The 12922-nt window shown below is 37.3% G+C and overlaps 1 protein-coding gene across 1 annotated transcript in view; it reads left to right on the top strand.

Moving 5' to 3' along the window:
* AGTPBP1 (ATP/GTP binding protein 1) overlaps positions 1–12922 on the top strand; it is a 204845-nt gene that overhangs the window by 114925 nt on the left and 76998 nt on the right. The window contains exon 15 of the mRNA XM_010378074.2: positions 11446–11529. Coding sequence (XP_010376376.1) covers positions 11446–11529 — 84 coding nt within the window. The remainder of the gene's footprint in view (positions 1–11445; positions 11530–12922) is intronic.

The raw sequence follows: 12922 nt of genomic DNA, 5'->3' as shown, positions 1-12922 counted from the left end.
AATTACTTCAGGCATTTAGGAAGATAATTACTGTGAGCTATAAGTTATTGTATTTTTAAATTCTGCTTTGGAAATTTTGCATTGTTTTGAAATTGTCCTTGTTGGTTTACTTTATTTCTTGAGTTTATTACTTATTCAGATGAAGCCAAAATGATAAACCTGACCATTGGATAGTTTAGAAATTTTCTATTAATACTGAATCTCAGAATATAATAACAGATTATTTAATAATCTTTGAATAAATATTACCTTAGCAATATTTGTTAACTTAGTAATTTTTCATTTGAACTTGATTTAAGTATATGATTTAAAATAGGCTATACATCACAATAGGGTAACTACAATCAACAGTAATTTATTGTGCGTTTAAAAAATAAAAGAGTATAATTGGAAGAAAGGATAAATGCTTGAAGTGAGGGATACCCCTTTTACCCTGATGTGATTATTATGCATTGTATGCCTGTATCAAAATATCTCATTTACCCCATAAATATATATATATGTACCTACTATGTACTAACAAAAATTAAAAATTGAAAAAATAAAAAGACTATAAATGAAGCAATATAGACAGTATTATTTTGTTGTAACGTTTGAAATTTTAATTGGAAATATATAAGATAAAAATACAGGATTCATAAAAGCAGTAACTAAGGTTATTAAATATTACTGAGTAAGGTTAGATATTACAAATAATATTAAATATTGCCAACGAGTGAATATTTGTCATATAAAAATACCTTTTTTGTTGCATCGGGACTGGTTTTAGTGATTATGGTGAAGGTTTTACGATAATGGCTTATATCAGTATCTGAAAAAAAAGGTATACCCTTGTTACAAGCATAGCATGTAATGAACAAGGAAGAACTTGCTGTATTTGATTCTCTTTAGACTATATAAGTTCCTTTGAGAAAATAACTGTATCTTTTTTTTTTTTTTTTACCTGTAGCATCTTATATAATTCATTATTTTTACTTGGCAACTTAGTGTATGTTTAGTGCCACTGGTTGGCCCCTTGATTCACAGGTGTGTCATCCCACACATCATAGCATCAAGAATGGGGGACTTACTTCCCTGGGAAATACGCGTGGGAGTGGGTCTTTGCCAGGGCATCTACCATGTTACAGTTGGCACCATCCAGAGGCAGCTGGCCTCGTGGAGTGCTACAGTGGCCTTCAAAAGGCCCATGCAAAGCTCTGACTCAGGAAATCCTCTGCATGGTTGGGTTGCCATCTTGCAGCATGCAGTACATACACTAAATTAGAAATGTTTGCATAGTTCCGTAGAAAGAATACACAAGCCTGGGAACCAGGAGGTGGGAACAGAAGTGGCCCTATTTAGTGTAGCATCCAGTATCCACCCAGGGACTTTTTGTTTTCTGTCCCTCCACCTCTGGGCTCTGCAGGGTTAGAAGTCCTTGCTCCCAAAGTGGGTGCGGTCTTACCACAGGGTACAATGTAACAACAAGATTTGGTTGCCAGTGGGGTACTCTGGACTCCTTGTGTCTAAGACCAGCAGGTGAGGGGAAAAAACATACCATCTTGACACAAGTGATTGACCCAGATCAGCTAATGGAGATAGGGTTGTGTTTACACAGTGGCGGTGGGTTGACTATGTGTGGAACACAGGCAATCCAGTGATTAGCCTGTTGCCTACTCCCTTCCTCAATTTTAACTGTGAATGGACACATTACAGCCACCTTGGAATGAGAATGATTCCCAGGGGGCCACACTGCTTAGGAATGAGAATTTGGATTGCTTAATCAGGTAAGTTATCAAGACCTGCAGAGGTGATAGCTGAGGGTGAGGGGGATTTAAAGAAATCCTGGGGCCTGGGTGCTGTGGCTGACCCCTCTAATCCCAGCACTTTGGGAGGCCAAGGTGGGTGGATCATTTGAGGTCAGGAGTTTTGAGACCAGTCTTGGCCAATATGGTGAAACCCTGTCTCTACTAAAAACACATAAATTAGCCGGGTGTGGTGGCACACACCTATAGTCCAAACTATTCAGGAGGCTGAGGGAGGAGCATTGCTTGAACCCAAGAGGCAGAGGCTGCAGTGAGCTGTGATCGTGCCACTGCACTCCAGCCTGGGTGACAGAGCAAGACTCTGTCTCAATAAATAAAATAAGTAAGTAAGTAAGTAAGTAAGTAAGTAAGTAAGTAAGTAAGTAAGTAAGTAAATCGATTGTGAGGGATAGAGATGAGGGGTTGTAACCCTGAGAACAATTACAGTGATTGAGGATGAACTCTGTCTCACTGGTTCTCTTCCAAGTTTCCCCTTAGGAGAGGCCCACAGGAGCATATCTCATTGTGCCTTGGCATCTGCTTTTTGAAGAATCTGAATGACACACCTGGAGTGGGTCAGAGTCAGGCAGCAGCTTGATAGTTCTTTTCAGCATCATCTCTTAGGCTCTTTATCCAAAGCCGAAGATGTCATTTTGACTACAGAAGGCACTTCCTGAATTTTAAGTGCTCTTTAAGCCTTGAAAGCAAATTTTGTTATTAAATTGCCTCAAACTGAAAGTATTTTCTCTTACTAGCCTGTAATATTTGAGGTAAGGTTAGAAGGAAGAAGGATTTTAGAAAAGAGGCACAATTTTGTATAAGCCTCTGATTCTCAGACTTAATTTTAACTACCAACGAACCCTCTTATTTCCTCTCCTGGACTTTATATTGTGAAAGCTTTCATCGGTCAAGACACTTATTTAGATATTTTACATGTTTATGTTAGCAAGGGACATATATCCCTGCCAAGCAGTGCTTCTGAGCAGCATCCGATAACCAGTACTAAACTCTGTTTACTTGATTGTATATATCAATATGTAAAGAAACTTAATGTTTTAATTAAGTGTAGATGTATTGCAGGTAAATGCATGATGGCTTTGACTAGCTGTCATATCTCTGTGAATGTCTATATGCAGATTGAGGACTTTGTTCTATCCATGGTTTCAAGCTTCACTTCCCCACTCTCCCTGACCAAGCCTATCCTGATGATGGGGGAATGTATACATATTGGGAGTTACTGTGACTCTTCTCCAACCTTCTGTGTCTTAATATTTATGATTAGTTTTCTCACCTTGTTTCTGAAACATGGACCTCAGAATTGCCCTGCAAATGTAATGTACAGGTTAGAGTCCCCTTCTTCAATATATTAGGCCATCTGTAGGACTTTTTCCTGAAGTAACTGACATTCGTACGCCTGTGTACAGTGTAATATACTACTGAGTCCAAAACAAAGCTTTAAGATACATTTTTGATAGTGTGAGGTAAGTAGTATAAGAAATCAAAAGATGGATGACAGCTGGTACAGGTGCTTTAGACATAGATATGTTGGTGTGCAAGTTAAAGTGCAAAGGAGATGCAGCTCAAGGAAACAAACACAAAAAACCTGGAAATTTAAAACTCTTGTTGGCCGGGCGCGGTGGCTCACGCCTGTAATCCCAGCACTTTGGGAGGCCGAGGCGGGTGGATCACGAGGTCAGGAGATTGAGACCTTCCTGGCTAGCACGGTGAAACCCTGTCTCTACTAAAAATACAAAAAATTAGCCGGGTGTGGTGGCGGGCGCCTGTAGTCCCAGCTACTTGGGCACCTATAGTTCCAGCTACTCACTTGAACCGGGGAGGCAGAGGTTGCAGTGAGCCGAGATCGTGCCACCGCACCCTAGCTTCGGCAACAGTGCAAGACTCCGTCTCAAAACAAACAAAACAAACAAAAAACACCAAACAAAATCAACTCCGTTGTTACCTGTATTTGCTGCTAGAAAATCTGCAATGAGAAAAACAGGACTGGCTCCAAAACACCTTTGAGAATCAAGTGATCCATGTCTCTCCAGAAGTTTCAAAGATTTCTTTCCCTATAGAGATGTTTTCCCATTGATTTTCATGACCTTGATGGAGATGTGTTCTGATTTGTTGCTGCAGAAATAAGTCATAAATTCTGAAGCAATCTAAAACCTTTGTCTGCTAGTCTCATCATCATATAATTGTTTGGCGGTGACTCTTACCAAGTTTGACTGCTTTGTATACCCTGTGTTTCAAAGAACACCTTTCATCATATTTGTCCCTCCATTTTCATACCATATTTGCCAGCATTTCTGTGGGTATCAAGATAGTTGACATGCAGCAGGAGCATAACCATATTTCACTATGAAGTTGTAGTCCTGAGAATGATTGCATTATTGGGGCTGAAGATTTCATATTTCAACAAAGCAATGTGATTCTATTTATGTTACTTAGATGTATAGGACTTCCCCAATAATGTTAATCACCTTAGTCATGACTACTACCAAAAATAAAGTGTTTTTATTTAAAAATGATTACAGATTGTATAATAGACAACGTTACTTTGGTATTTGAAAGTTACTGCCTTTCCCCTCCTAATTTTACATATTCTTTGCAAATACAGTCAACCCTTGAACAATGCAGAGGTTGGGGCACCAGCCGCTGTGCAGTTGAAAATTCAAGTATAACTTTTGAGTCCCTCAAAACTTAACTACTAATAGCTTACTATTGGCCGGAAGCGTTACCAGTAATGTAAACAGTGCACACTTACTTTGTATGTTATATGTGTTATATACTGTGTTCTTGCAATAAAGTAAGAGAAAAGAAAATGTTATTAAGAAAATCATAAGGAACAGAAAATATGTTTACTAATCATTAAGTGGAGATGGATCACCATAGAGGTCTTCATCCTTGTCATCTTCCTGTTAAGTAACTGGCTGAGGAGCAGGAAGATGAGGATGGGTAGGTCTTACTATCTCAGCGGGGGCAAAGGGGAAGGAAAATCCACAAATAAGTGGACCTGTGCAGTTCAAACCAGCATTGTTCAGGGGTCAACTGAGTTTTTCAAGTGTTTATTTGGGAGTTATGGTGAGCAGTGCAGTGTGGATCTTAACAGGTGCATACTCCAAAGCCTTCACTCTCGCTTTTCACCTTTTTACCCATTATTTTTGAATAATGGGTAGGAAACTCTTCAAAATTATTTGTTCCTCCAAGTAACACTAATGTGAGACTGGAAGAACATATGTGTATAGCAGAAATGCTTGGATAATTGGGTTAGACTTGATGAGAGGGGTGAGACCATATGTGTGGTAAGACATCTTGTCAGGGCAGGGCAGGATGCTCTCTGAAAAGCAAGTTTTAGACTTCACTTTCCCACTCTGTGTGTGTGTGTGTGTGTGTGTGTGTGTGTGTGTGTGTGTGTGTGTGTGCGCGCGCGCACACAAATAACTTTATTTCTCTAGATACCAATTTTCTCAACTTTTTAAAAGCAAAGATTAGATCAGTGTTTGTCAGATTTGGATTGATGCTCATTAGTAACCAATACTAAGGCAACAGTGTGTCACATGTAGTACAGCTACGTATTGTTTCATAATTCTTTTGATTCACCTCTCTGTTTCTCTTTTGTAGGCTTGTGATCTTTAAAATGTGTTTCTTGTTGGTCATATTAAAAAGAGTTTGGTGGTCATTTGCCTAGGTTAGTGTTGGCGTACTGTGGTCCATGTGCCAAATCCATCCCAAATCTACCACATCTGCCTGGTTATGTTCAGCCCATGAGCTAAAAGTGGTTTTCACATGTTTAAATGGTTAAAACAATTGAGAGGAAAATAAAGCTTTGTGGCACATGAAAATAATATGAAATTCATATTTATGTCCACAAATAACATTTTGTTGGAACGCAGCCATGCCTTGTTTTTTAATGCATTATCTGTGACTGTTTTTGTGCTACCAGTTAGAGAGTTGAATGGCTGTGACAGAGACCACGTGGCCTGCAAAGCCTATCTGGCTCTTTGTAGGAGAAGTTTGCTGACCCCTGTAGCCACTCTGAAGGCTTTATGGTTCTATATTTGTGATAAAATGTCAAATATAGTTTAGGTCAAAGGTATTTCCAAAGTACTCAGAAATGCTTATTTTAAAAAATACGTTGAGGATGGTAATTTTTGTTTGCTTATTTGCCTAGTCTTCTGCGTCTTATTTTTGAGCAAATGATGACATTTTGTGAATTATTTGCCAACTTATCACAGTCCCTTCCTGAATGCATTGTAAATGAATGATGTCAAAATTAATGAAGAATTACTGTTTTATCACTTTCAGAAAAAGGAAGCTTTAGACTCCTTTAAATTATTTCAGTGAAAATATCCTGATTGTTATTTTGAATTTCTACTGTACAGTTTTCTTATGTGCAATCAGTTTTAAAGAAAGTTCAGTATAAAATGAATAAAACTTGATTAAAAATCTCTTTACCTCCAAATGGAAGAGAAACAGTCCATTATAAGTGAGATTCATATCTCAATGTACGTAGTGCACTAACATTTAAAAAATTGTATTGTAAACACATACTGATGATTACTTAAGCCTATATTTTTGGTTTAAGTTGGATTTAAAATTAAATTCATCTCTTATTTTAAAGTATGCTTAGCATTTTTTCCTGCTTTTATAGTCCATAACATTAGAGAGTAAGAAGAAATCACTTTTTGTCCCATCCTGCAGAGATAACCATTATTAACATTTTGATTTATTTTCTTTCCATTGTTTTTTCATATATCTTTGAGACAGGGTCTCGCTCTGTCACCCAGGCTGGAGTGCAGTGGCACGATCTTGGCTCACTGCAACCTTTGCCTCCCAGTTCAAGTGATTCTCTTGCCTCAGCCTCCTGAGTAGCTGGGATTACAGGCGCGTGCCATCATGTCCAGCCAATTTTTTGTATTTTTAGTAGAAATGGGGTTTCACCGTGTTAGTCAGGATGGTCTCGATCTCCCACCCTTGTGATCCGCCCACTTTGGCCTCCCAAAGTGCTGGGATTACAGGTGTGAGCCACCGTGCCTGGCAAAAAAAACAAAAACAAAAACAAAACCAAAACTGTATTTTAAAAAAATGTTTTATTATAAATTTATTATAATTTTATATAATATGTATTGCCTGTTTTAAAAAACATTCAAGGTATTAAAAATTTACGTTTATGAAAATAAAATGAAAAATAAGGGAAAGGAAACAGTGACAACCACAAAATCATGATTAACTTCACTCCAAATGAGAGAAATGTAAATTAAGATGTACTGAGATATCATTTTCCACATATCAAATTGGCTAAAATCTAATTGAACATCACATTCTATTGATGAGGTTATGGAAAAACAGCCTCTCTTGTACATTAAGGGTGGGAATGTCAGTTGAGAATACCACTGGTAGAGGACGATCTGACAGATTCTATCAAGATTAACGTGCATGTTTCCGTTGACATGTCAGTCCCACATCTGGGAATTTGTGAGATCTGTTTATCTCATAAATCTCACATGTCTGTGTGCACACGTAGTTTGTGTATGTGTGAAGTGGCATCCAAAGTTTTTCATTGCAGAGTTGGTTTGAGATTGGATACAACTCAAGTGCCTATCTGTCAGGGACTAGTTAAATAAATTACTGGTGTAACCTTTTTATGAATAATGTGCACTGGTTGAAAAAAAGCTGCCTGTACCCTGATAGAGCTGTAAGGTGTATTATTAAATGAAATAAACAAGGTGCTTGTTTTATGACACTTTAGATTTTGTATCAGAAAGAGGAAAAAGCAATCTACATTTATGTTTTCATCAAGTAAAATCTAGAAGAGAAGTAGTTCCCTGATTATGTGGATGGAAGATACGGGTTGTGTTAATAAGTGAGACTTTTTATTTTATGCTTTTATGTTGTACTTGATTTTGTGTAATGCCAGCATATTACCTTTTCAGAAATTTTAAATTAAAAAGTAGATAAAGAATTGTGGCAAAGGCAAAATAAGGAAAACAAAACCTTGGATTTCTTATATGAAGTTTAGAATGGCTTGGAAAACACAGGTACTTCTGGAATTGAGGCAATAGTGGAAGAAGTATTGATAGGAGCAAAAGCAGCAGATAGCTTTTATTAAAGGCATTTTGTGGGCCAGACACACAATTCAGTAACAAGCATTTTATATGCAGTGTATATATGCATATAAAGTGTACCATTTAGTACTATAACAGCTCTATGAGGAAGGTGCTCTTGTTTCTCTTATTTTACAGAAGAGTAGGTTGAAGCTCAGGGTTGTTGAGTTATGCTGCTGGTAAATGGCAGAGCCAAGAGCCAAACCCTGGTCTATATCATGAGCCTATCCTGTTGATCATATGTATGTACTGATCACATATATATGTTATACTCTCTGTAAAGAAGATGCTCTTGAATCTTCTTTCTAGCAGATACAGATAATAATATGGAACCTCAGAGCATACTGTTATGTGATGAACATTTCCCATAATGTTCTTACAATAAATATAGCAATGAGATTTACTAAATTATTTCTTGTAGTGTTGCTCTGTGGTTGAAAACTTAACAAAGTACAATTTTGCTGGTGGCCACATATCACATATTTTTTTCAGTATGGACTGAATAGGCTGTATATTTTCCAGACAGTCCTGCATAAATTATTCCTTTCCATGCCAAGTCTTTGATAAGTGTTGAATGGCAGTAAGTTTGAGGTGATAGTCCCTGAGAGTACCTAGAATATTTGTTGTTTTGACTGGAAAGCCATGTATTTCAATAGGCAGCTGGGGTAAAGGAAGAGAGAGTTGTCATTCTTTTATAAAAGTTGATCTGCTTAACAGAAGAAATCCATGTCTGAAAAGCTGTTTCCCCTCCTTTTTTTTTTTTTTTTTTTGAAATGGAGTCTCTGTCTCCCAGGCTGGAGTGTAGTGGCGCAGTCTCATCTCGCTGCAATCTCTGCATTCCAGGTTCAAGCAATTCTCCTGCCTCAGCCTCCTGAGTAGCTGGGATCAGAGGTGCCCGCCACCACACCCAGCTAATTTTTGTATTTTCAGTAGAGATGGGGTTTCACCACATTGGCCAGGCTCCTGACCTCGTGATCCTCCCGCCTTGGCCTCCCAGAGTGCTGAGATTACAGGCGTGAGCCACCATGCCCTGCCTTTCCTCTTTATTAAAGAGGGCTTAGGGCAGGGCAAAGATTTCACTCAAGTATTTTTGATCTAGTCTAATATAAATGGGCAATTATATCCCCCAAAATACAGTGTTAGAGGTTTACAAACAGGTATATAGGCCATTTTCAACTTGCACATGATTTGGCTTAACTTGCAGAGTGGCTTTTTTTTTTTTTTTTTTTTTAATCAATTGCCAGCCTTTAAAATTTGGGAAATTTCCACATCTCCCAAACAAGTCCAAGTTTCTGGTGTTTCTTGAAGGTTGTCAACAACCTTCACCTCTGTTTCCTGCCTAGCAGCAGTTAGCTTGTTTTTAGACCGAGGCTGTGGTCCTTGGTTTTCCACAGTTCCTGCCCGTCAGCTTCACTCATTTGTCGTACCTGCTGGCCCCTGTAGGACCCAAGCTCTTTGACCCTGTTTTGCGTTATGGAACATCACTGTGGAACTGAGCTGTTAAAACTAGCCTTCTCATAACATTTTGCTAAAAAATCAAAAACCAAACCTTTGTGAATTAATTTTTACATATTTGTGGCATATATCAACCTTATTTATTAAATAAATTATTCTGACAAATAGATATATTTAGTCATTCACCCATACTTGACCACTTAAATTTTCATGTGGTATATTTGAGTATGTGAAAGTGCCATATCCTTCACTGTTGACCGTCTGGTTAATGTAAATTCTGAATTTATTTATGTGTTACTGTAATTGAGAGCTTTTAAAAAAGCTTGTTTCTTTATAATTGGCATTTTAAAGTTATGACATTAAACTTACATCAAGAATGCGCAGCTTAATTTTTTGATACTATATCTTTTTTCCTGATAGACTACTGTGTCAGTAATGAGTAATTTTTTATAGAATAAAATTAAAAGTAAATTATTCTTAACTGTTTAATAGATTAAGATTAGTTTTAGCACTTTCCCTTTTTTTTTTTTTTTTTTTAAGACGGAGTCTTGCTCTGTCACCAGGCTGGAGTGCAGTGGCTCCATCTCGGCTCACTGCAACCTCCACCTCCCGGGTTCAAACGATTCTCCTGCCTCAGGCTCCTGAGTAGCTGGGACTACAGGCATGTGCCACCACGCCCAGCTAATTTTTGTATTTTTAGTAGAGACGAGATTTCATCATGTTGGCTGGGATGGTCTCGATCTTTTGTCCTTGTGATCCGCCTGTCTCGGCCCCCCAAAGTGCTGGGATTACAGGTGTGAGCCACCGTGCCCGGCTGCATTGTACTTATTTTTTTAATATTCTTTTTTTATATGTTTAACTATCATACCTTCTGATATTTTCTTGGTAATTTTTAATTTTTCAATTAGGGTAGGTTCTTGGCTTATTTTAAGTTTAAGGTTATACTGTGATATTGTTACATATATTTCTAAATTATATGAGAGTTAGTATCCTTTAATCATGGAAAAGTGTCTTTGTGCAGGAGACTAGTTTCAGATTTGCCTGAAGTTTAAGACTGTCAGTGTTTAATGGATTCTTGAGATTTTGTTATAAACTATTTTGGTACACTTTCTCACCCTGCTCTCAATAAATCTATAAGCCACAGTTCTAATCTGCATTACTTATCTTCAGTTGAAGCGAACAAAGTTGAAATTTAAATCAGTGCATATAATCACCTTCCTCTTTAAGAATAAGTTTTACATGAGAAGTAGCTATGTATTAACACTAGCAGGACTTTGTGGCCAGTCTACCTGGAGTTCCAGACAGTCTGCCTTTAGGAACCAAATCTGTTCTGTTTTGGTTATATTTTGGTGTCACCTTTTTTGTCAGTTTGGTGATTATTGTCTTTGTTTGCTTAAATATTGATGGGGTAAAGATTGTGGGTTCTATGGGTGACTTAGTCTTCTAGGACAGTGGCAGGGATTGTAGGAATTTTCTAGTTAGTGAATGTTTATTTTGTTGGAGTGATTCAGGGAGAGATCAAGTCTAGAGAATTTTGCGTACTCAGGGAATCATCCTCTGCTCCCTCAAACAGGTGTTTCCCTTCCCTCTACCTTTCCTTTCCCACCACAAAAGAGAGGAGAGATTCTACAGAACATGCAGGCTGACTGCCAATTGCATTTTAGCTAAATTCCAGCCAGGTGGGTTTAAAAATATTCTTCTTACATAATCTCTGGCTTTTCAGATCTTTATACCTTCTAGTAATGCTGCTACTATGTATACAGAATTATTTGCCCAAGGGTTAGATAGTGAAACCACACCATTTCTATGAGGAAAGGCATAAATAGACATTCAAGGTTTTTTTGTTTTGTTTTGTTTTGTTTTTAATGATTGGACTTGTGGCTGTATTCTATGTGGTTATTTTCTAGAACTCAGATTCTGAAACTGATTTTTGTCTTGTTATGTATTGCTAATTTTTTTGTATGCAACATATGTAGAGGAATTTATCATTTTTATTTTAAGAATTTTTATCATACACTTTTTTCATTCGAAGTTTATTTTGGAGAAAGTTGTACATTAGTGTATAATAATACATTTTGGTTAAACCTTTATGATTTCAGGACAAAAATTGCTCAAGATATTGAAAGGCTAATACATCAGAGTGATATCATAGATCGTGTGGTATATGACTTAGATAACCCAAAGTAAGTCTTGATTTTAATAAACTTTTATTAGTTTTAAGTTTTTCTATAAAATTTTGGTATTATTTCTAAAAGGTAAAAAAAATTCTGTGAAAAATGTTGGTAGTTTTAAAAATAATAAAAAGATATAGTTAATTTATAACTAGTTGCGACTTAATTAGGTTTTCATCCTTTGGGATGTAATGATAATGGTAAATCATGTTTACCTACTTAACTCTATCACGAGATTTTGTTTGTTTTTAGGTAGATTTTTAATGGGCTTAAGGTAATGGTTACACAGTGATGTTGTATTTTTAAAAAACTGAAATTACTTTCACTTAGGAGAGTGGAAATTTTACATGAAATGCTGGCTTGTCCTGCAATACTGAGCCTTCGTTTCATTAGGATAACAAATTACCATCCCTTTAGAAGGAGCATCTGCTTGATCCTTCTCCACAGTCCTCACCACACCCTGTTGTCTCTCACTGCTTATAATTGGCTCATTAGTAGGTTGCCTGCTCAATCTTTGGAATGCATTTTTTTTTGTGATCCTTGATGTGTTAGTAATTTACTATTTAAGATTGTCACTGATATCATTACATTTTAGGATTTAAATATAAGTAAATAAATGAAAATTACAAATATTGAGTTTGACTCTTATTTAGTCAGCTGCCTTCTCATATGAGAAATTCAGTTAGCCGTCCGTGGCTTTCTTCTCTCCCTCAACATACTAATATTTTTGGAAAATTTCACATCTTGCCAATCGTATTTGGAGGAAAAAAGCACTTTTTCTTTTTGAGATGGAGTCTCATTCACTCTGTCGCCCAGACTGGAGTGCTGTGGTGCAATCTCAGCTCACTGCAACCTGTGCCTCTTAGGCTTAAGTGATCCTCCTGCTTCAACCTCCCGAGTAGCTGAGACTACAGACAAGTGTCACCACACCTGGCTAATATTTTTTTATTTTTAGTAGAGACGGAGTTTTGCCATGTGGGCCAGGATGGTCTCGAACTCCTGACCTCAGGTGATCTGACCGCCTCGGCCTCCCAAAGTGCCAGGATTACAAGCATGAGCCACTGTGCCTGGCTAAAACACTTTTTTTTTTTTTTTTTTTTTTTTAAGTTTTGTTAGATAAAAGTATAAGCTGTAGCAAAGCTAATGACTAAATTTGTAATAATACTGTTATAGAAGAGAAGAAACATATACCTTATTTATTTAATTATTTCAACATTGATAATTCTTTGTCGGATAAGACAGGCAGAGTGGTAGAAGCAGAAACTCAGGAACCCTGAGTGTGGCATACCTGTGCTATTGGACAGAATTATTGAGCATCTTAGAGTCCTAGTCCTCTCTTATTAGAGAGTAGGCTCCAGAAGAGCAAGAGTTTGCTTTCAGTCAGGGAACCAAGCAGACATATGTC

This window comes from Rhinopithecus roxellana, chromosome 16, assembly GCF_007565055.1.
Source record: "Rhinopithecus roxellana isolate Shanxi Qingling chromosome 16, ASM756505v1, whole genome shotgun sequence".
Classification (NCBI taxonomy): Eukaryota; Metazoa; Chordata; class Mammalia; order Primates; family Cercopithecidae; genus Rhinopithecus; species Rhinopithecus roxellana.
The sequence above is the reverse complement of the archived record's forward strand: the minus strand, read 5'-3'. Positions and strand labels throughout refer to the sequence as shown.